This window comes from Chelonia mydas, chromosome 3 (assembly GCF_015237465.2).
Source record: "Chelonia mydas isolate rCheMyd1 chromosome 3, rCheMyd1.pri.v2, whole genome shotgun sequence".
NCBI lineage: Eukaryota > Metazoa > Chordata > Testudines > Cheloniidae > Chelonia > Chelonia mydas.
The window spans coordinates 131,477,016-131,498,602 of NC_057851.1; the positions used below are offsets into that span (position 1 = coordinate 131,477,016).

General features: G+C 39.9%; 1 protein-coding gene across 2 annotated transcripts in view; it reads left to right on the forward strand.

Annotated features, from left to right (window-relative positions):
• Positions 1–21,587, forward strand: part of RYR2 (ryanodine receptor 2) — a 699,456-nt gene that overhangs the window by 243,877 nt on the left and 433,992 nt on the right. For both annotated transcript variants that reach the window (XM_043544343.1, XM_043544344.1), the window contains 4 exons: positions 7,068–7,082; positions 13,188–13,262; positions 14,077–14,155; positions 15,896–16,008. In XM_043544343.1, the coding sequence (XP_043400278.1) occupies positions 7,068–7,082; positions 13,188–13,262; positions 14,077–14,155; positions 15,896–16,008 (282 nt within the window). The remainder of the gene's footprint in view (positions 1–7,067; positions 7,083–13,187; positions 13,263–14,076; positions 14,156–15,895; positions 16,009–21,587) is intronic.

The window sequence follows — 21,587 nt, forward strand, 5'->3', positions numbered from 1 at the left end:
TTACGATAAAGAATAAAATGGGTATTGTAAGGAAACACTCTCTGTACTAAACTGTGGTCTAAACTATGAAAATGGCAACTACTTCAGTAGATAACATATCAAATAATGTTTTACATTATATCGCCCCTTTCATCCATCAGGGGAACGCAGAGCACTTTGTAAACTACATACACAGGACTCACTTCACCTAGCACCAAAAAATCAGGCACAATGGGGGTAAAAATGCTCCAGACAGCTGCAAAGCTGCGTGTTTGCTTCACAGAGGGGCAGCAGAAGCAGAAGTGTCTGTACACTTCCTATAATCCCCAGAGAGAAACTTGCATAGCATTTCCCTTACACTCTCTGCTGGAGAGTCAGTACTGTGTTAGGTCAGTGGCCAGTGGTTCAGTATGCTGCACCCATCTAGTGGGCCAAATCCATATTAGAGGGAAAATAAGGACCAACTCTCTGATTTGTGTTTGTTGTTGTTGTCCAGCAGCACAGACCGCCTGGTCAAATAAATTTGTTAGTCTCTAAGGTGCCACAAGTACTCCTTTTCTTTTTGCGAATACAGACGAACCTGACTGCTACTCTGAAACCTGTCATTATGCAAGGCACTGAATTTAGCCATATGGAGTGGAAATCTATCAACTTCATGAAAAAACTCATACAGATACAGACAGACATCATCTTCCTTTCCAAATGCAAACAGATGGACATCATACCAAAGGGACTGAAGGTAAAAAATCCATTACAATCTACATACCACACAGACTATGCTGACAGCTTGTGCCACACGCTTTCAAAGAAACTCCGGAACCACCTGATCAACACCCTCTACAGCAAACAGGGAATGATTAAGAACGGGCTCTCAAAACTGGATACTCTCATAAAAAACCAACCTTCCACACAAACTTCCTCGTGGCTGGACTTTACAAAAACTAGACAAGCCATTTACAACACACACTTTGCTTCTCTACAAAAGAAAAACTATCTAAACAACTACATGCCACAAGGGGCCACAAAAGTGGTTCCCTTAACCCACCCAGCAATATTGTTAATCTATCCAGCTATACTCTTAGCCCAGCAGAAGAATCTGTCCTATCTCGGGGCCTCTCCTTCTGCCCCTCCACCCTCACGAACATGATACAGTTCTGTGGTGACCTAAAATCCTATTTTTGACGTCTCCGACTCAAGGAATGTTTCCAACACATCTCTGAACAACATACCAACTCACAGAGACCTTTCTACCAAGACTACAAAAAGAAGGATTCTGGGTGGACTCCTCCTGAAGGTCGAAACAACAGACTGGACATCTACATAGAGTGCTTCCGTCGATGTGCACGGGCTGAAATTGTGGAAAAGCAGCATCACTTGCCCCATAACCTCAGCCGTGCAGAACACAATGCCATCCACAGCCTCAGAAACAACTTTGACATCATAATCAAACAGGCTGACAAAGGAGGTGCTGTCGTCATCATGAATAGGTTGGAATATGAACAAGAGGCTGCTAGGCAGCTCCCCAACACCACATTCTACAAGCTATTACCCTCTGATCCCACTGAGGGGTATCACAAGAAACTACACCATCTGCTCAAGAAACTCCCTGAAAAAGCACAAGAACAAATCTGCACAGACGCACCCCTAGAACCGCGACCAGGGGTATTCTATCTGCTACCCAAGATCCATAAACCTGGAAATCCTGGACGCCCCATCGTCTCAGGCATTGGCACCCTGACAGCAGGATTGTCTGGCTATGTAGACTCCCTCCTCAGGCCCTACGCTACCAGCACTCCTAGCTATCTTCGGGACACCGCTAACTTTCTGAGGAAACTTACAATCCATCGGTGATCTTCCTGAAAACACCATCCTGGCCACTATGGATGTAGAAGCCCTCTACACCAACATTCCACACAAAGATGGACTACAAGCCATCAGAAACAGTATCCCCGATAATGTCACAGCAAACCTGGTGGCTGAACTTTGTGACTTTGTCCTCACCCATAACTGTTTCACATTTGGGGACAATGTATATCTTCAAATCAGCGGCACTGCTATGGTACCCGCATGGCCCCACAGTATGCCAACATTTTTATGGCTGACTTAGAACAACGCTTCCTCAGCTCTCGTCCCCTAATGCCCCTACTCTGTTGCACTACATTGGTGACATCTTCATCATCTGGACCCATGGAAAAGAAGCCCTTGAGGAATTCCATCATGATTTCAACAATTTCCATCCCACCATCAACCTCAGCCTGGACCAGTCCACACAAGAGATCTACTTCCTGGACACTATGGTGCTAATAAGCAATGGTCACATAAACACCACCCTATACCGGAAATCTACTGACCGCTATACTTATCTACATGCCTCCAGCTTCCATCCATTGTCTACAGCCAAGCTCTACGATACAACTGCATTTGCTCCAACCCCTCAGACAGAGACAAACACCTACAAGATTTCTATCAAGCATTCTTACAACTACAATACCCAGCTGCTGAAGTGAAGAAACAGATTGACAGAGCCAGAAGAGTACCCAGAAGTTACCTACTACAGGACAGGCCCAACAAAGATAATAACAGAATGCCATTAGCTATCACCTTCAGCCCCCAACTAAAACCTCTCCAACGCATCATCAAGGATCTACAACCTATCCTGAAGGACGACCCATCACTCTCACAGATCTTGGGAGACAGGCCAGTCCTTGCTTACAGACAGCCCCCCAGCCTGAAGCAAATACTCACCAGCAACCACACACCACACATCAGAACCACTAACCTAGGAACCTATCCTGTTGCCAACTGTGTCCACATATCTATTCAGGGGACACCATCATAGGGCCTAATCACATCAGCCACACTATCAGAGGCTTGTTCACCTGTACATCTACCAACGTGATATATGCCATCATGTGCCAGCGATGCCCCTCTGCCATGTACATTGGTCAAACTGGACAGTCTCTACATAAAAGAATAAATGGACACAAATCAGACGTCAAGAATTATAACATTCAAAAACCAGTCGGAGAACACTTCAGTCTCTTTGGTCACTCGATTACAGACCTAAAAGTTGCAATTCTTCAACAAAAAAACTTCAAAAACAGAGTCCAACGAGAGACTGCTGAATTGGAATTAATTTGCAAACTGGATACAATTAACTTAGGCTTGAATAAAGACTGGGAGTGGATGGGTCATTACACAAAGTAAAACTATTTCCCCATGTTTATTCCCCCCCCCCCAACTGTTCCTCAGATGTTCTTGTCAACTGCTGGAAATGGCCCACCTTGATTATCACTACAAAAGGTTCCCCCTCCCCCCCCACCCCCGCTCTTCTGCTGGTAATAGCTCACCTTAAGTGATCACTCTCATTACAGTGTGTATGGTAACACCCATTGTTTCATGTTCTCTAGGTATATAAATCTCCCCACTGTATTTTCCACTGAATGCTTCCGATGAAGTGAGCTGTAGCTCACAAAAGCTTATGCTCAAATAAATTGGTTAGTCTCTAAGGTGCCACAAGTACTCCTTTTCTTTTTGCGAATACAGACTAACACAGCTGCTACTCTGAAACCTGTACTTAGGCTTTGATTCTCTTCCCAGGATTTGGCCCCAAGAGATTAAATACCATTTGCGGTTGAATGTAGGGAATTCAGGCCGGCAGATTGGGATTATCCAAACTGGAATCAGGTCAGGATACTTCATCTCTTTCAAGAGGTCAGGACCTTGGTATGATATTACATCTGGAAAAACATTCTTCTTCTACCTAGCAGCACATCTATGGAAATCCATATGTGCAAATCTTCAGAGAAAAAACAAAATGTGTTAAATGTTCAAAATATTTTAATTTGTATTGAGAACTACAGTTCAATGCCATATGAGTCGGTCTCAATGTAAAGATGAATAAAAAAAGAATTGTGTAGCACCATTGGATAGAGGGAGGCATTTGAACAATGATCTGTTTTTTTATAGACCAATAGATTGTATTATAAATTACAGTCACAACTATAGCCATCTTCTTAGTAAACTGGTTACTAGATGAAATACTAGTTGAATGTGTTCTAAACTATAACACCTCGTGATGAACTCTAATGATGAATCTAGGGGGAAAAATACTGGCTTCCTTGAAGTCAATGGTAAACTCCCATTGACTTCAGTGGGGCTGGGTTTTCACCTAAAGTCTTTGATTCTCATTGTAGAAATATCTCAGAACTCAAAGTATCATCAGAACTGAGTTTGTCTTCTGGTCCATGCCTCTAAATATTAGGAGAACCTACAATGCATCCTGAAATTTCAGAGTGTAATAAAATATTATTTTGTGCCTTAATGGCTAAAATGCAGCGTGACCAGATGTCCCATTTTTAAAGGGACAGTCCCATTTTGGGGGACTTTTTCTTATATAGGCGCCTGTTACTCCCCACCCCTGTCCCGTTTTTTCACAGTTGCTTCTGGTAACCCTACTAAAATGAAAATCAATAACTCCTCAGACCTTTAATGCCTGTAATATAGAGCTTATTGTTGTGGCATCCTTAAAATTGATTTTGTATGTACGGTTTGTTATTGTAATGGACTTGGAAACATATAGTCATTTTTCATAGGTGTATGTGACTAAACATGTTTGGGAAAACTATGATCTCAATTACACTATTGCAACTTCACTGACAGGCCAGTGGAGTTGCATGTAACTTAGAACAAACTTTTCCTTACTGTTAATTCTCTTCTTTCGTTTTGCTTTTTAGTTATGGGTGATGTTATTTTACTCATTGTTTTAATATCTGTTCCCCTGTTAGACTTCATGCCTTTATAAATCTATATTATGTATTTTTTAAAACTTCAATATAATTCTGTCTTTAAGCAATATCTCTCAAGGTCAGTATTGAAGTCCTTGTTTAGGATGGCATTAAGATATCTCATAGTATAACTCTGTGTAGTTAATTTCCAAAGATAAATTCAGGATTATTTTTCCTAGTCAAGAGCCCTGTGTTTGCCTCCACTGTGAGGCATGGAGAGGGACTAATATAATGGAGCAGAAGAGTGTCCCCACTTCCAGCTTCCCGCCCCTGAGCTCAGAATACATGGAGTAGTGCCTCCAACGTATTGCCCCCCCACCCCCCGCCACATTCCTGGGAGTCCATCAAAGCCATCTGCTGATATTTCAGTAGCGTGAGAGCTCTGTCTCAGTGTAGGGAGATGTTGCGATAGCTGTGGAACTGTTATACATAGCACGCTTCCCTTTCTGAATGGCAGATTTTTTTTCAGCTGTGTGTTAATCCTGTTGAAAGTCAGCATTCTCCTTTTGCAGTGAATGAGAGATAGGAGATGCAGTTTGAAGACACTTTTTTTTTTTTTTTTAAAGAACCTTCTCTCACCAGGGAGTGGCAGATGTATCTAGAATGCTTTAGTTCTGTTCAATAAGTAGTGGTACCAATTTGTGGGGTGTGTCCAGAGGTTCCCCCTAAGGCTTGCACTGTACAGCTGTGCCCCTTACAAGCAGGCACTGTGTGCAGATAGGTGCCTGCCGTGCAGAGTTGCCCCTCCAGTACTACTGATTGGGGAAAAGCGCTTGAGGGCTATCCTCCCTCTGGTTATTTCTGGTGCACATGGCGCGTGTAGTAGTGTGTGTGGCCAGTGGAGCTGTCTTTAGAAAAGGCACAGAAGTGATCCTAGGGATTATAAACTAATAAACCTTACTTCAGTACCATGCAAACTGGCTGAAACAATAACTAGAGTTATACAATACCCAGACAAACATGATATGATAGAGACAAAAGAGTACAGCTTCTATCAAGAAAAATTGTCTCTATAATCTGCTAGAATTCCTTGATCATGTCAACAAAGGTGAACCAAGTGGTAAATTTAATTTGGGCTTTAAAAAAAAAAAAAGAGAGAAAGAAAAAAGACCATAACAACCAAACTTTGATAAAGGCATTCTCAAGAGTCTTTTAAGGAATCTCTAAGGAGTCCTGGGATAAGAAATAAAGGTACTGTAAATGATTGGAAACTGGCTAAGGGACAGAAAACAAGGTTCTGTACTTGGACTGACGTTTAATATATTTGTTAATTACCTGGAAAAGGGTTTGAGCAAGGATAGCACAACATTTGTGGATAACAGTTACGTAGGTGAGTGACAAGCAGAGAACTGAGGTTCTTGAGGGACTTAGTAGGAAAGGGCAACATGATGGCAGATGAAATTAAATGTTGACAAAGCTAGGTAAAGCACACTGGGAGGAATAATTTGAACTAGTTTTACCTCTTACTGGGTGATGGTGTAGCCATGTTGGTCCCAGGTTACTAGAGAGACAAGTGGGGTGAGATAATCTTTTATTGGACCAAATTCTGTTGGTGACAGAGACAAGCTGTCAAGCTACACAGAGCTCTTCTTCGGGTCTGGAAAAAGGACTCAGAGTATCACAGCTAAGTACAAGATGGAACAATAGTTTAGCATAAGTAGTTACCACGTATTCTAACTACGTAGAACTAGAAGAATTCTTCTGCCGACTTAATTCATATATGAGTTATTTGAAAACTATATTATGCATTTCCATAATTCTTTGGCATCATAGTGCATATGGCATTTGGAGTAATTCTTTAGAATTAATATGCAAGAAATAGCAGTAGCAATTATGTTTTCTTAGTTTACTATGTACATGCTATTTATAACATAATCACTGCTATCAGTTGTGTTGCTGTCTGGATCACTGCATTTTGAATGTGGAAACCTGCAGTGAAGTTAGAAGGCATTTGCAGAGCACATTATTAAAATATTTCAACTGTAACCCCTGTGTTCACTGCACTCCATTTTAATTTACACAATAAAAACTATTTAGTCTGATGTATGCTTTAATATGAGACTAAAATTGAGGAAATTATTTTACAGAATTTATGAAGAATTGTTTTGAGCAGATGTGCTTTCTAGCATATACTGTAACTGTATAGTAATTGTTGTGGTAAATTCTGCTTTTAAATATGATTTTACTTCAGTGCATCTTGTTGACTATTTTAAGGAAAACACAACACATTTTTAAGTGACTGAGAGCAAATATTCATTTTATGTTTTCTCTTTTTTTCCCCTGGCCCCCATGGCTCTGCAGAAATTTATGATGAAGGTAAGCAAGCTAAAAAATTAGTATTGTACTTTGTATGACTTTTGACTATTTCATTTAATTAATTATTTATCTCTTATTTTTATTTTTTAAAGTAAATATCAAACTTTCACCAGATTTTTACTTCTTGGACTTCTGAAAGCTTTGGATTTAGAAACCACACTAACTTAGTTTAAGGCTTTTTTTATGATCATGGATGGGCGGAGGCAGGCACTCTGGACTGTGTAGAGCAATAATATTTGAAGGCATAACTTTAACGGTGGCAGATAAACTTTTTCTTAAGAATTGTTTTAAAATATTTAAAGCAATTGTCTAAAGAGGTGAAAAACTTTCCCAACCTTTGCTAAAATGTATTTTAATGATTTAGAAAAGATAACATTTGATACATATTTAATAGCTTTTATATATTTGTTGTCTCTATTCTTTCTTTGTATCACCTCTTTTTATGGTTGGCCAATTTCTGCGATTTCCAATTAGTTGTTACGCAGTCAATGGGATTGGTGTCATATAGGGTTTGGCACATAATAATACATCTTGTGGCAATAAACAGATAAATGTCCCAGTAAAAAAAATAACGGAACATATTGAAAACAGGTGCAACGCATTCTGCTTCTGCTGTATCTGGAATGCTGCCATGATGGTTTAATACGTCAGCTCTTCTATGGCAATGGCATCTGCACCCCCAAGTCATCTGAATAAACACATTCCTGGATATGGGTGCCCTAATTCTGGAAACTCTTTTACTTATGGCATAAGGAAGTGTTAGGTAAATTTCAAAAGGTTTTGAAAAGTTCACATGAACCCTGAAAGGTTTAGTTTTTATTCAGTGATTTATCCAAAATGTTGTGTTTGTCTATTTTCTACCCTTTCCTCTAAATAGTAATCTCTCTCTCCAATGTGTCTGACTACCAATGTATTTATTGATTTATACTCTCTGAAAGAAGTGAAATTCTTTTAAACTGAATAAAGGTAGAATAATTCAATATGTTGTAAACCTACAACCTGGGTTTGGGATTACAGCATGCAACCTTCTATTCCTATATCTGCTGCTCTAGCCTATGGGCTGGAATAATGTCTCCACCCTGTATCTGTATAATTACTGATCCTTTCTCATGGTACACCTCTTGCTTGCCCCATTATAACCATCCAGATTGTCACTGTAGAACCAGAACTGCCATTAGTGCCTTTGAAAATCTCCTCCTTTTAGACTGATTCTCTAAATCTGTAGGTGGAGCATAGATAAGTTAAGCATGGAAAGCTTTCCCCCATGAATATTTTTTTTGTGTTTGTTGTTTTTATTAATAGCCCCCATTCTCTCTGTAACATGAAATAGTACTTTTATAGTCTCTATTTGTATTATTTTGCTAATGAGCTAAACGTTCTGAGTCTGAATGGAGTAAAACTGGGCAACATCAGTGACCTGAAGGTTAAAGAGCAAGATCCCACCAAACTTGGATTTACAAGAATTGTGTAATGTTGTCATTGCAGTAGCTCTTACAGCATTAAAGTGTCCTCCACTCACTACTCTGTATAGAGAAAAAGGAATTAAACCAACTACAACTACAATTCCTACAATAAAATCATATATATTTGGTGGAATGACTAGCTTTACCCAGCATCAACACTTGACAGGTATCAATAACTTGACATTAAAAAAAGAGTAGTCAACAATGTTCTTGTGCATAATTCCCTATTTACTGTATTTGTCATGTGGCAGTTTTTAAGCCCATTTTAGCATTTTAAGCCTATGATAGTAATAAATTGTCTGCAGCCTTGAGGGCCCAATTTGCTCTGGAAATAATGCAGTGCCTCAGGTTTTTATGAGAGGAATACTACATTTTAATACAACATCAATACATATTGTTTTAAAGATTACAAGCATTAGATTAAAAACATTAGAGTAATTGCCATTAAAAAAAAATCGACATTTGGAACAGTTACCACTGTATCTTGTAGTCTTTGCTTTAGAAGACATTGCTGAAGAAATCAAAGGAAGGTATTACCACTCTCTCTGTACTTAATAACTGCTCTTACTGAAAATAAAAGTTTACGTGTTATACAGTGGTCAGCCAAACATCAGTAGCATTTTTGTTTTTTTCCATATTTCGTGTAGATCATGGGGCCCATATTTTAGAAGGTTCTAATATGGAACAGTTGATTATTATTTTAATCAACTTTAACTCCTGTTAGAGCTTCACAACAATTTTTCCTTACAATTCCAATCATTGCACTTACCATTTACCATAATTCCCTTCTCATGAGGTACCCATCATAAAATTAGTTTTTGCAGCTGCAAAAAAGCTGTTAACTTTTTCTTAAAAACTCAGAGTCTTTTTAGTGAATAATTCTTCATTACAATGCACTTTAGTTCTTGCTTTCTTTTCACACATTCAGCAGTTGTGGGATGTTGTTAATTGCTGGCTTTGGTGACTGGAACTGCTTAAATTTTTATATATTAAAGGAGATGCAATTAGGACTTTTGTTGAGCTATTCAAGCATTACAGTTCTGTAGTCATGCTCCAAAGGGTATCAGAAGTTACTACGATTTATTCTACACAGAAAATTGCACTGATATCCTCATTTGGGTAAGAGCAGTCATACATTTACACACGTCTGTGTCCCACCAGTAGATCCATGAGTTAACTTCATATAGTTCCTCTTTTTTTTTGTTTTTGTTTTTTACTGGCACAGTTCTACATCACTAGTTAAATTGAGGTAGTGGCAATATGATCATGTACTTACACTGATATAGTAACACCGGAGCAAGAAGTCCTCCCATTCCTATCCAACACCACACCACTCAATGAAGAACTGACCTGTGTGGCAACCAGGAACTCCTCAAAGGCATCAATACTCCGGTTATCCTCTGGCAAGTCTATCTGCCTTCGGAATCATCACCAGTATAAAAGGATTGGCTTTCCTATCTAAGAATGGATATGAGATACAGATGACACTAAACTGGGAGGAGTGGTAGATACGCCTGAGGGTAGGAATAGGATACAAAGGGACTTAGACAAATTAGAGGATTGGGCCAAAAGAAATCTGATTAGGTTCAACAAGGACAAGTGCAGAGTCCTACACTTAGGATGGAAGAATCCCATGCACTGCTACAGACTAGGGACCGAGTGGCTAGGCAGCAGTTCTGCGGAAAAGGACCTAGGGGTTACAGTGGACGAGAAGCTGGATATGAGTCAACAGTGTGCCCTTGTTGCCAAGAAGGCTAACGACATTTTTGGATGTGTAAGTAGGAGCATTGCCTGCAGATTGAGGGACGTGATCATTCCCCTCTATTCAGCATTGGTGAGGCCTCATCTGGAGTACTGTGTCCAGTTTTGGGCCCCACACTACAAGAAGGATGTGGAAAAATTGGAAAGAGTCCAGCGGAGGGCAAAAAAAAAAATGATTAGGGGGCTGGAGCACATGACTTATGAGGAGAGGCTGAGGGAACTGGGCCTATTTAGTCTGCAGAAGAGAAGAATGAGGGGGGATTTGATAGCTGCTTTGAACTACCTGAAAGGGGGTTCCAAAGAGGATGGATCTAGACTGTTCTCAGTGGTAGCAGATGACAGAACAAGGAGTAATGGTCTCAAGTTGCAGTGAGGGAGGTTTAGGTTGGATATTAGGAAAAACTTTTTCACTAGGAGGGTGGTGAAGCACTGGAATGGGTTACCTACGGAGGTAAGCCCTGGCTGGGATGATTTAATTGGGGATTGGTCCTGCTTTGAGCAGGACTAGATGACCTCCTGGGGTCCCTTCTAACCCTGATATTCTATGATTCTATGAGAACTGCATTCCTCTGTCCGTCATCCACATGCACAGTGAAGAGTTTGGACTGGGGCAGACAACAGATGCCTTCTAGGATACAATGGAAGAGGTTATGTGTGTTTGATCTCTACTCCTTCAATTCCCTTAGATGCCAGTCGTATTGTGCACTATGGTGTGAAACTTCCCATCTAGCAGTGAGCCTGCAGGCAGTTCAGGGGTCCGTGGAATAAGAACACCATTCCATACTACACTAGACTTACATCGGTTCAGTGTGCTGCTATGTGGACACAGGTGTTGCAGCATGCACTGGTGTAAGCCTAACTGTGGGAATGCTTTCCACCAAAATATCTGTATTGATTTCACTGAAGTGATGGAATTTATATCAGTGCAACTTCTGTATATAGGCAAGGCTATGGAGTAGAAAAAACACAGGTGTGACATCCTTAAAGTACCAACCATCCAATCATCATGTGGCTTTGGACAATTAGTGTCTCCAGCTAGGTTTTTATATATAATAATTAAGACTTTGTGTTTGTGAGAGAAACCATGACTTGGGGTTTATTGTAATAAGAATTCACAGTCTTTGATGTCCCAAACAACACGTTACTGAGTGAGAATCCTCCATGAAATTTTACAAATGTACCTTTATATATGCCCAGTGTATTGTATTTATTTTATTGAAAATAAAGGATACTCTGACAAAAGCCAAAAACTTGATATTAAGTACATGCCATGATCCATGGATCGTCCTTAAAAACACTAAAATTATTACTTTTGAGTTGTTTGTCCTTACAAACTGTCTGCCTTCATGATAGAATGTTTGATTGTGGTAGGTAAAACTTAGGAGAAGCAAAACTGTTATTTGAGGAAAAATTGAGAGTTGTCCCATAACAATTCAGTGAGATTGAGCTTCAGCATTGCTATCAAACTGCCAGTGAGATAATGGCGTCTTGTTGCTGCCAATTCATTTTTTAGCTGGGTACAGTGCACTTTTTTTATTCTGAAGCTCCAGTCAATTAAGAGCTCACTCCACCTTGATGGAAGAGAAGTTGGAAATGCTGTGGATGGGAAAATAAAAACTTGGGCTTTCAAATGGGAGTACTCTTACATCAAAGTCTAACATTGGTTACATCTTTATATAAAACCATTGTAGCTATAGACTTAAAACATATATACATGTGGATGATACGTAATGTACAGGAAGCTGTGAAAATAAATGTGCACTGTAATGAAGCCCACTCTATTAAAAAGTGACTCGTGCTGTAACAAAAATTATTAGTTTTTGTTGGCAGGCAGTGAGTATTCTGATTATATATAAAACAAAACATCTCAGTGTTGTAAAAAATTGCTTACCTGCAGTGTCTTTGTGTTAACATTGATTTTATTACTCGGCTAGTTTCATTTTCATCAAGACAATGTGCACTCATGTTGGCATTTTCAAGAGTATCATTCCCAGTTTTGGATGTCCAATTTGAGATGCCTTGGGCCTGATTTCTGAACGTTCTGACCCTTCACAGATCCTGTTGACTTTCAACAAGTGGTTTCTCAGGATGGGCATGAAAAATTGGGCAATTTTGAGCATTTTGGCTTTAATGTCCTGTCAGACAATGCAAGCTGTCTGACCTCATTTGGACACCAGGAGGCAAACATCTGCGAATTTGGACATCCCTGAATGCAGTTGAAGAAGTGTGATTATAGTGCTTGGGAAATGGGGGACAATATTTCAGGAATCTGGGCTGGAGGGGGCTTGACAGGACCTGTTGATCTGTGGCTACACAGATGCACTGGCCATTCCCCCTCCCCATTCCCATATGGAAGGTAACACAACACACATCAAAGTTACGTCACTCCTGAGGCCTGAAGAGTGGCTTCACTTCCATTTTCAGCCTAAGCGGAAAGATTTTTATGTCCCCGAAGACCTCTACAAAGAACATCTGTACTGAGTTTTATGGCTGGATGCAAAATCCATAATTTGCCCATATCAGTCAGATAAGAACATGTGATATGAAATGACGGTTTAATTCAGGAATCACTTGTCCAAGTCTTCTGAAAAGTGTCCAACTGAAGTAATATATTCTGATTAAAATTTCACTATGGTAAGAAGCAGCAAAGGTTATGTAACTGGATTACACAGCTAAAGAGAACACATTGGCAATATTAACTACTGTCAAATCATCGAACTTCATCTGTATCAAAAAATTGATTTAACTGGCAGATACCTTTGTGGTTTGATGGTGTTGAATGGAAATAAGAGGAAATGTTACCTGGAAACCAATTATGTTTGGTAAAAGGGTCTAATTTTAGTCTAACTTGCTCATCAACCACTTTTCTTTATCTGTACAGACTGCACAAGGTGGTGGTCATCGAACGCTTCTCTATGGACATGCAATATTGCTGCGCCATTCCTACAGTGGCATGGTATGTATGAATTTTATCTTGACGTGTAGATGTTGATGCCAGTGTTGGTATCTATTTTCTGTCAGTATATGGTAGCTACAAGTGATAACACTCAACCTATTGCCATTTAAAATTATCCTGTGAATTATTCACATGAGAGAGGTGTTTCTGCCACTGAACATATGGAGACAAAATGGTTTAGGAGACTGGTCTTTAGGAGAAAGAGTCTTTCAATTGTAGGTTCTCTTTTGAAATCAAGCCCATGTTGATACAGACCAAAATAATTAATATCTGATTCCTGTCTGTTGGCCTATGTTAAATGGGTTCATGACTTCGCATTTCCTTTCCCAATGGGATAGTTGTTCACATTACATAACCTACATTATTGCCACAACTGCCATCTGGTTGACAATTTGAACACAGGCCAGAGATTGAATGGACAAGGAGACAGAACCTTGCATATATTTCAGACAGAAATCTTGCCATTTTCAATCCCTTTCTGGAGCTTCCAGGTTCAAAGCTTCCTAAAAGACCCATCAAAATCTTAGAAATTAGACTCCAATGGAAATCATTCTGTTCTTGCCAGCATTGCTCTCCCTGTTTTTCACTGAAAAGCTGACATAGACGAAGACTGACGACGTTATTTCAGAACATTAATCTTAGCTCAAGTGCTGTTCTCATTAACAGGCAGTTAAAATCCTGGTGCTTTAAAATAGAGTGGTTAGGATTGTTCAAGAAGTGATATAAAGTTCTGTAATAGCTGGCTGATGGCTTGTAACAGAATAAGAATCAGGCACGAGAAAAACTACTGATACATGTTATTTTTTTCCGGTAGTATCTCTGCTGCCTCTCCACCTCACGGTCTTCGATGGATAAATTGGCATTTGATGTGGGATTGCAAGAAGACACAACAGGTGAAACTATCTCTTAAGGAACCCCATGCCACTGAGGATTCCTTTTCTTTAATCATTAGATTAAATTGATATAAATGCAAATTACTTTAAAAAGGTGTGATTACAAAGGTGCAGAAGTTAAGATTCTTACAACGTTACCATGGCTATATTGCACATATGCAATATTTTATATTCCATTTTTTTCATACTGAATATGTAGTTTAATGTGTCTTCTTTAGGCTGTAAAATGCATGCCATAGGATATTAAGGATATGGCACATGCCCAAGTTATTGTTGCGGTAAAATCCTTGTGCATTTTTTTATTTTAATTCTACATCATTAATGTTGCAATAATGTAGGTGGTTTGGCTTTTCCTCGATTCTTTCTTTCTTTCTTTCTTTTTTTTTTTTAATTTTAAAGAGGGAGAGAGAGAAATCACCTCTGCTTACTAAAGTTAGGTGAGGGGTATAGATGAGGTTTCTCCTTTGCTGCTGCTGTTGACTGGAGACAATTTCCTACAAGGCTCACAGGGCTACAAAATTGTTTAATTAGTAAGATTTTATAATATATATTTGAAAAGGAACAATTTTTTTCCAAAAGCTGAAAACGGGCTTCATTATGGAAACTAATTTGCAAACAAATTAACAAATACTCTTGTTATGAGTGAAAGCTACATGTACAGTGCCTTCTAGTGGAGTTAGAACAAAGAATTGACTATAGTCGTAGTAAAAGTAAGCATCGTTAAATTAGCAGGTTAATTTTTGATAATCTCTTTTGCGTCCTCATTGGTGGATTTCCCCTCAATATCTATGCCCTCGTTCTCAGAGGAGAATTTCTTTTTCCCCATCCTTACTCAAAACCTTGTGACATAGTGACCAGGAAAGTCTCTTAGTAAAAGAAGACTGGTTTGCATTTTCTAAAGAGTTTAGAATTTAGTCCTATCTTGTCATCATAGATCATTACCAGACCGTTATTCCAACACATGTGAGTTGTTCCTACACTCTGTTGGCTGAGCACGTATCCTCTTCAATATTCCCATCTCTGCTAGGGAAGGATACAAGCCTCTGAGCCATAACTGATTTTTTTTTTTATGGGGTAATGCAGGAGCGATAACTCAAGGACCGCTTGTTCTGTCCATAGCCAGTCAAAACTCCCATAGACTTTGGGTATGCCAGCACTGCATCTGGGAGTGAGCCTCTGAGCCTGGGTCCACAGACTTGTGCTACTGGGGCTAGTGCTCTACAACTAGCTGTGTAGACGGTGCTTTGATATTGAGACTTGGGTTGAAGCTTGGACTCTCAAGCCTGGGGGTGGGGATGGGAAAGGTGGACGGGGGGTGTGTTGCCCAAGTGAGTAAAAGCGAGGTCAGGACATCAGGGCTCAGACCTTTTGAATCATTAAAAATAAACCCTTTGAACTTGTATTTAGGTTAAGAAATACGTTCAAATATAACAGGTTTTAATATCTCTATAACTCAGTCTCCTAGGATGGGGGAAAGGAAATATTGCCTATATTTTACAGATGATAACTAAAATCAGAGAGATTGACTACCCCTAGTGATTTAGCTGATGAATATACTGTCATGAATCATATTTCTGGAAGGTATGTCAAACAAAGTGTTAATATAATAATACAAAGGTATTAAAGTACATATGGACATTAATAAGGAATTTTTAAAAAATCCAAATAAAACTGAAGAAATAAGAATAATCCCAAGCATTTCCTTTCTAATGTCTCTTTCATTAACCCATGACAACAAAGGTGAAGCCTGCTGGTGGACCATACATCCTGCCTCCAAACAGCGATCAGAGGGAGAAAAAGTGCGTGTTGGAGATGACCTCATCTTAGTTAGTATATCTTCCGAAAGATACTTAGTAAGTGCTACAGTAAGAATATGTAGATTGTGCTTGTCTTATAGAAATGATGTTCCAGAAAATGACAAGGAAATTAATAAAGCTAGTGCTCTACAGTTTGATTTGCAATTTTTTCTCTAAAGTATAGATTAAATAATACAATCTGAGTGTTTGATAAGATATAAATAGCTGTTAATATTGCTTGAGCATAAGAGCTAACATGGATATCATTACATAAACCAAAATTTCATAGGTCTGGAAGTAGTGACATTGGTATATAGGATAATGATATTGATATTACTGGTTCTTGCATAAATTTACTAATTGTATGAAAATGAAATAGTAATTATGGATTCATACTATAGAAGATCCTAACGTAACTGTGGAATTGTATACTAGATCTGAGATTAACAGCCTTTTCATATATGAAATAAAACTGTATATCAGAATTAAAAAAAAATCTACCTGCATAAGGTTAAGGTTGTAAAACAAACTGGTCAATGAATCAATAATCATTTAAAAACAGATAATGAGTCTAAACTCATCTAATTGTGGAGGGAATAATCTTACAACATTACAATAGTAATCTAACTCCTCTTTTCTTTCTCAGGCCTTGAATTTCAGTGCTTTTTTAGTTTGTTTGTATCACAAGTACCATTTGTAATTTGTGAAATTCATTGTTAATTGAATTTTAAAGAAAAAGTGTCAAATATATCAAGATATAGTCCATCTATGATTTAAATAAGATATGATTAAGACTGAGAAAAGTGTAGATTTTAAAAAAATACATAAGTAAAAAAGTGTGTTTTTTACCTATAGTCTACAAGTAACCTCTTTGGGGCTATTACAACCTACTTGGCCATATATATATTTTGGTAAACAAGATAATTTAGAGTAATTTTTTTTCATCACACCCATTTATTGGTGTTCTGTGTAAATCTTTTTGGCTGTGTCATCCCATCGTGTGTAGTATAGGGCAGAAAGAGAGCACACTGCATCCTAAAATACAAGAGAATTATTGTGTTGCAATTCTGCCATCTTGGCTATTTGTTGGGGGTAGGTGGAAGGGGTGGAAAGCAATGCATATAGATTGCTTACTATCTACTACGTCAGAAGTGAGCATATTCTTCCATATAAGAGGGTGGTTAATGCCAGATCTCTTTTGCCAAAGACTGCTTTCTATTTTCAGTGTAAAAAGTGAGTGTGGAGAATTAATAACTTTACCAGCAGTAATAAAGTATGTGACACACTTTCTCGGCTGAACAGTCTTGTCCCAAATCCAAGGAAGAACTACTGCATTGTTAGGGAGGCATTATGGTCCAGTAGGTGGAGCAATGGGCTGTAAATCAAGAGACCTGAGTTCTAGTTCTGCCTTTTTTTTTTTTTTTTTTTTTGCTGAGGTGTTGTGACACCTAGAGCAAGTCTCTTCCCTGCTCTGACCAGGGAATGCATGTGGTGGCGGGGCAGGGTCACTCTCCCCCTGCAGATTTGCTGCTTGGCTTGTACTGATCATGCTCAGTAACACTGCTGAAGCTGCTGCCCTCACTCCGCGCCCCTACCTCCCCCCACTATCGGCAGGCACGGGTCGCATCTCTTTTAAAGTGATTTGACGTACTGATTAAAAACATTCCATAAAAGCAAAGTGTTGTTATAGTATCTGCACTGGGCTGTGACCACTTCCTGTCAGGGACAGTATGACTCTGCCCAACCCAGTCAGTGTAGATCAAAATGATGTTCTCTTATAAATGTTGCTGGCCATTAGATTGGACCCATAACCCGTCTGTATTCCCTGTTGGGGCAACAGAGTTCTGTAAACATGTCTAAATGTTGCCAGCATGTACCACCATCTAATGTGTATTTTTAAAAACTGCTGCTTCACTGATGTGTGCCAGATATGTGTGGTTGATAGCAGAGCTCACCACTGCTAGCTTTCAAATATGCCAATCTTTTAACATTCAATTAACACTTTGTGTATTTCAAGTTAATAAGGATCTGGATAACAATGAATTGTTAGTCTTTTAAACATCCCTCAGAACAAACTCCATAGATATGAAAATGAAGTACAAGAGGAATGATGAAGATAAAATGAGAATTAGTAGCAATGAGGTCAGTGATGCTCAGGCTGAGTAATGTGTTAGAAAAGTACAGAAAATTAATTTAAAAACTTGAAAACTGCAGTTATTTCAGTGCAGAGATGTTCAATACAGTGTAATAATTTCTACATCATAAGAGACACATAGTTACTGTACTGAGTAATGCGGGTCTGCAACTGTATTATGCAAATCTAAGAAGGCTTGAGATTTGCTTCTCTTTCACATCCAAGATGACAATGACTTAAAATACAGGAAACTAATACTCTGAGCTCATTAGTAATGGAAGCTTCTTCCTGAAAATGTTTCCGCATTGCTGACTGATTGGGGGCAGGGAGAGGTTCCTTTCAAAAAATTATGTATCTTGATTTGGAAGAAGATTTTCTAATACAGTGCAGCTGACCTCTGTCACCCTCCCAGGACAAAGGAACAGCTGCTCGTGAAATAGGAAAGGTACTCACTCTAAATCTTTATTTATGCCGTAAAAGGGTCTTGAATACAAGAGCCATTATGCAATCAGAGCCTGCAATCAGAGAGTGCAAGGGAATAACCAAAGTTGTTACAGTTGGGGTTTGAAGTGCAGCCTATTATTAAGCTTGCCCTACAGTTCTGATGAGGAGACCCTCTTTTTACTTGCTTATGATTTGGCTAAACTTTAACAGTTTGGTCTGAAAATTTCAGCCCAAGTGATTCAGCCATTTGTGGAAATGCAGATAGGGAAGAATACATAGTTTTGCCCATGTATTCGGAGCAGGGTTTGAATAGCTTTTAGTAAATAAGTCCTGGAGCCACACACTGAATAATTAGAATAAAACAAAATATTGAATAGCTGCTGATTAAGTGAACACCATCCATCCTATGCACTGAACAAAGCAGGTTTTATATGAAAAACATAATATGTGATCATGTAATTAGACTGTATGTGCTGGATAAAGGTTGCACAGGCAACCTCAATTCTGGTATTTCCTAATTTTTGAGTGTTTGACCGTACAACTTTAATAGTGTTCCTTTTTAGGATAGGCTTTTTTATGTAATCATAATTAATTATGATAAAAATTTGGAAGGGATATTAGACCTCATGCTTCAGGGTTTAAACTGTCAAACTATTAGAGATTAGGCGGATACCTAACATGGGGGACAGATTATCTCACATCTGCCTACTGAGGCATTCTTTCTCCTTCCTCTGAACATAAGAACGGGCATACTGGGTCAGACCAAAGGTCCACCTAGCCCAGTATCCTGTCTTCCAACCGTGGCCAATGCCAGATGCCCCAGAGTGAATGAACAGAACAGTTAATCATCAAGTGATCCATCCCCTGTTGCCCATTCCCAGCTTCTGGCAAACAGAGGCTAGGGACACCATCCCTGCCCATCCTGGCTAATAGCCATTGATGGACCTGTCTTCCATGAACTTATCTAGTTCTTTTTTGAACCCTGATATAGTCTTGGCCTTCACAACATCCTCTAGCAAGGAGTTCCACAGGTTGACTGTGAAAAGTGTGAAAAAATACTCACTTTTGTTTGTTTTAAACCTGCTGCCTATTAAAGCATCTGGAAATAGCCACTATCATGATACAAGACTAGCTGGACCTTGGACCTTGTGTCTGATGTAGAGTGGCATTTCCTATATTTATATATTTCCTAGACTCAGGCTACAACCACCCCCCTCCTACCTCTGACATTCCCTACATGTAGATGGGGGAGGCTGGAAAGGGGTAGTGTATATCTAGCAGTCCCAGCTCTACACCAGCTAAGGACTTACCGTGGCCCCAGGGGTCCCTGGCTGTTTATGCTACCTTTCTGGCTGTTTTGCTCCATCAGACGGATGTAAAGGGACTGGGGTTTAGCAAAGTGTTCAATCCTACTAAAATTTCTTGGGTTTTGCCTAATTTTGGGTCAAAACCTGGAATTTTCAGCTCTTTTCCCAGAATGCAAGGGGCTGGTTCTTTTCCCCCCCTCCCCCGCAAAACAAAACAAAACAAAACCAAAAAACCTCTACTCAGGTTTGCTCAGAAGGTTCAGAGATCTTTTGGTGATCCTGGGTTCCATTTCATTTTTGTATACAAACCTGTCAAGTTTTCAGCTGTGTTATGAAAACTTTACTCAGCTACAATATTAGGGATTTTACTTTCCCTCCCTGTTCCTCTCTTCCTTCTTGTAAGCAAATATAGTTTCTAAATGCTCTTTTGACAGCATCCACCGTTGTCAGTATCATGTATGTCCGCTGACTTGGACAAAACAAGTTGAATCAGAAGTGAAGTTATACGTGCCAAATTAGCAGGGTGGGTGCTGTTCAGTGATTTTTGTTTGTGAAGGCACTAAGCCAGTTTTCTCCCTTATGCTTTTTTTGAAGACTGCTTACTTTAAAATAATCTTAAAATCAGATGTTCTTCCCTCCCGCAGCATAAAGAACAGAAAGCATGAGGCTAACTAGCTGTAAATACAGTTATGTGAACTTTGATTCCATGCCTGGCATAAAAATGGCCATACCACGGTTATTTTACATCACATTCCCTTTGCCTGATCCCAGTCTCTATAAGGAGAACTAAGCAAAATTGTGAAGACATCCTTTCTATTCCATTGAATTCCCTCTCAGAGGCACAGCTTTTGTGAGGCAGGTCCTTTCAAGACATGATTTGGAACCTACTGGTATTGCTTGGTTGGCTGGCAAGGGTCAATACTCTGAGAAATAAAAAATGACCCTCTCTCCCATGGCTGACAGGGTCAATACTCATTTAGAGCCATATTCTGGGTGCTGCTGTGGAGTGCATGGAGTTGGGGAGAAAGAGGGTACCTGGAGGGCAAGAGTCAGCTACTTGTGTTCTCTAAGCCAGAGGTTCCACAACATTTTTTTGCCAAGCCCTCCATCAGAGATGCGTGTCCCATGCATGACCCCCTCTTTCTAAGGGGGACTCACCCTGTGCAGCTGCGGAAGCCTTTTGCTCCCTGCAGCAGTTGGGCAGTCTCAGCTGCTGGGACCCGGCTCCTTGCCTGTCTCGCTCCCCACCTGTGCAGTGGAAGCTAATGGGGCTGTGCTGAAGGGCTGGGGTCAGCAGGGGGCTCTCTCTTCCAGAGGATGAGTACTTCTGGGGTGTAGCTTTCAGCTCCCCACTCAGTGTCCCCACCGGCCTCCCCAGCAGAGGAAGGTAACTGCAGTGGTGGCGGAGTAAGACGGTCAGGGAGCCTGGTCCAAGCAGCTAAGACTGACTGCATAGAGCCTCGCCAAACAGAGCTCCCTCTTGACTCTGGCTCTTCAGTGTGACCCTGTCAGGTCCTCATACCCCTGGTAATCTCGTTGTGCAACACCAGGGTTGCGTGCCCCTCCCCGTTGCTCTAAGCAAAGAGAAGAAAAGGGCAAGGGTGATAGCCCCACTGGAGGTTCTAACATGCTCCAAAGAAGCTGGAGCAAATCTGTGACCTCCATTTCCTACACTAGCTGATACGGAGCCTGCTTCAATGATGTTGCCACTGCTGGTGTCATGTAGAGTCCTGAAGCACCCTAGGAGGCAT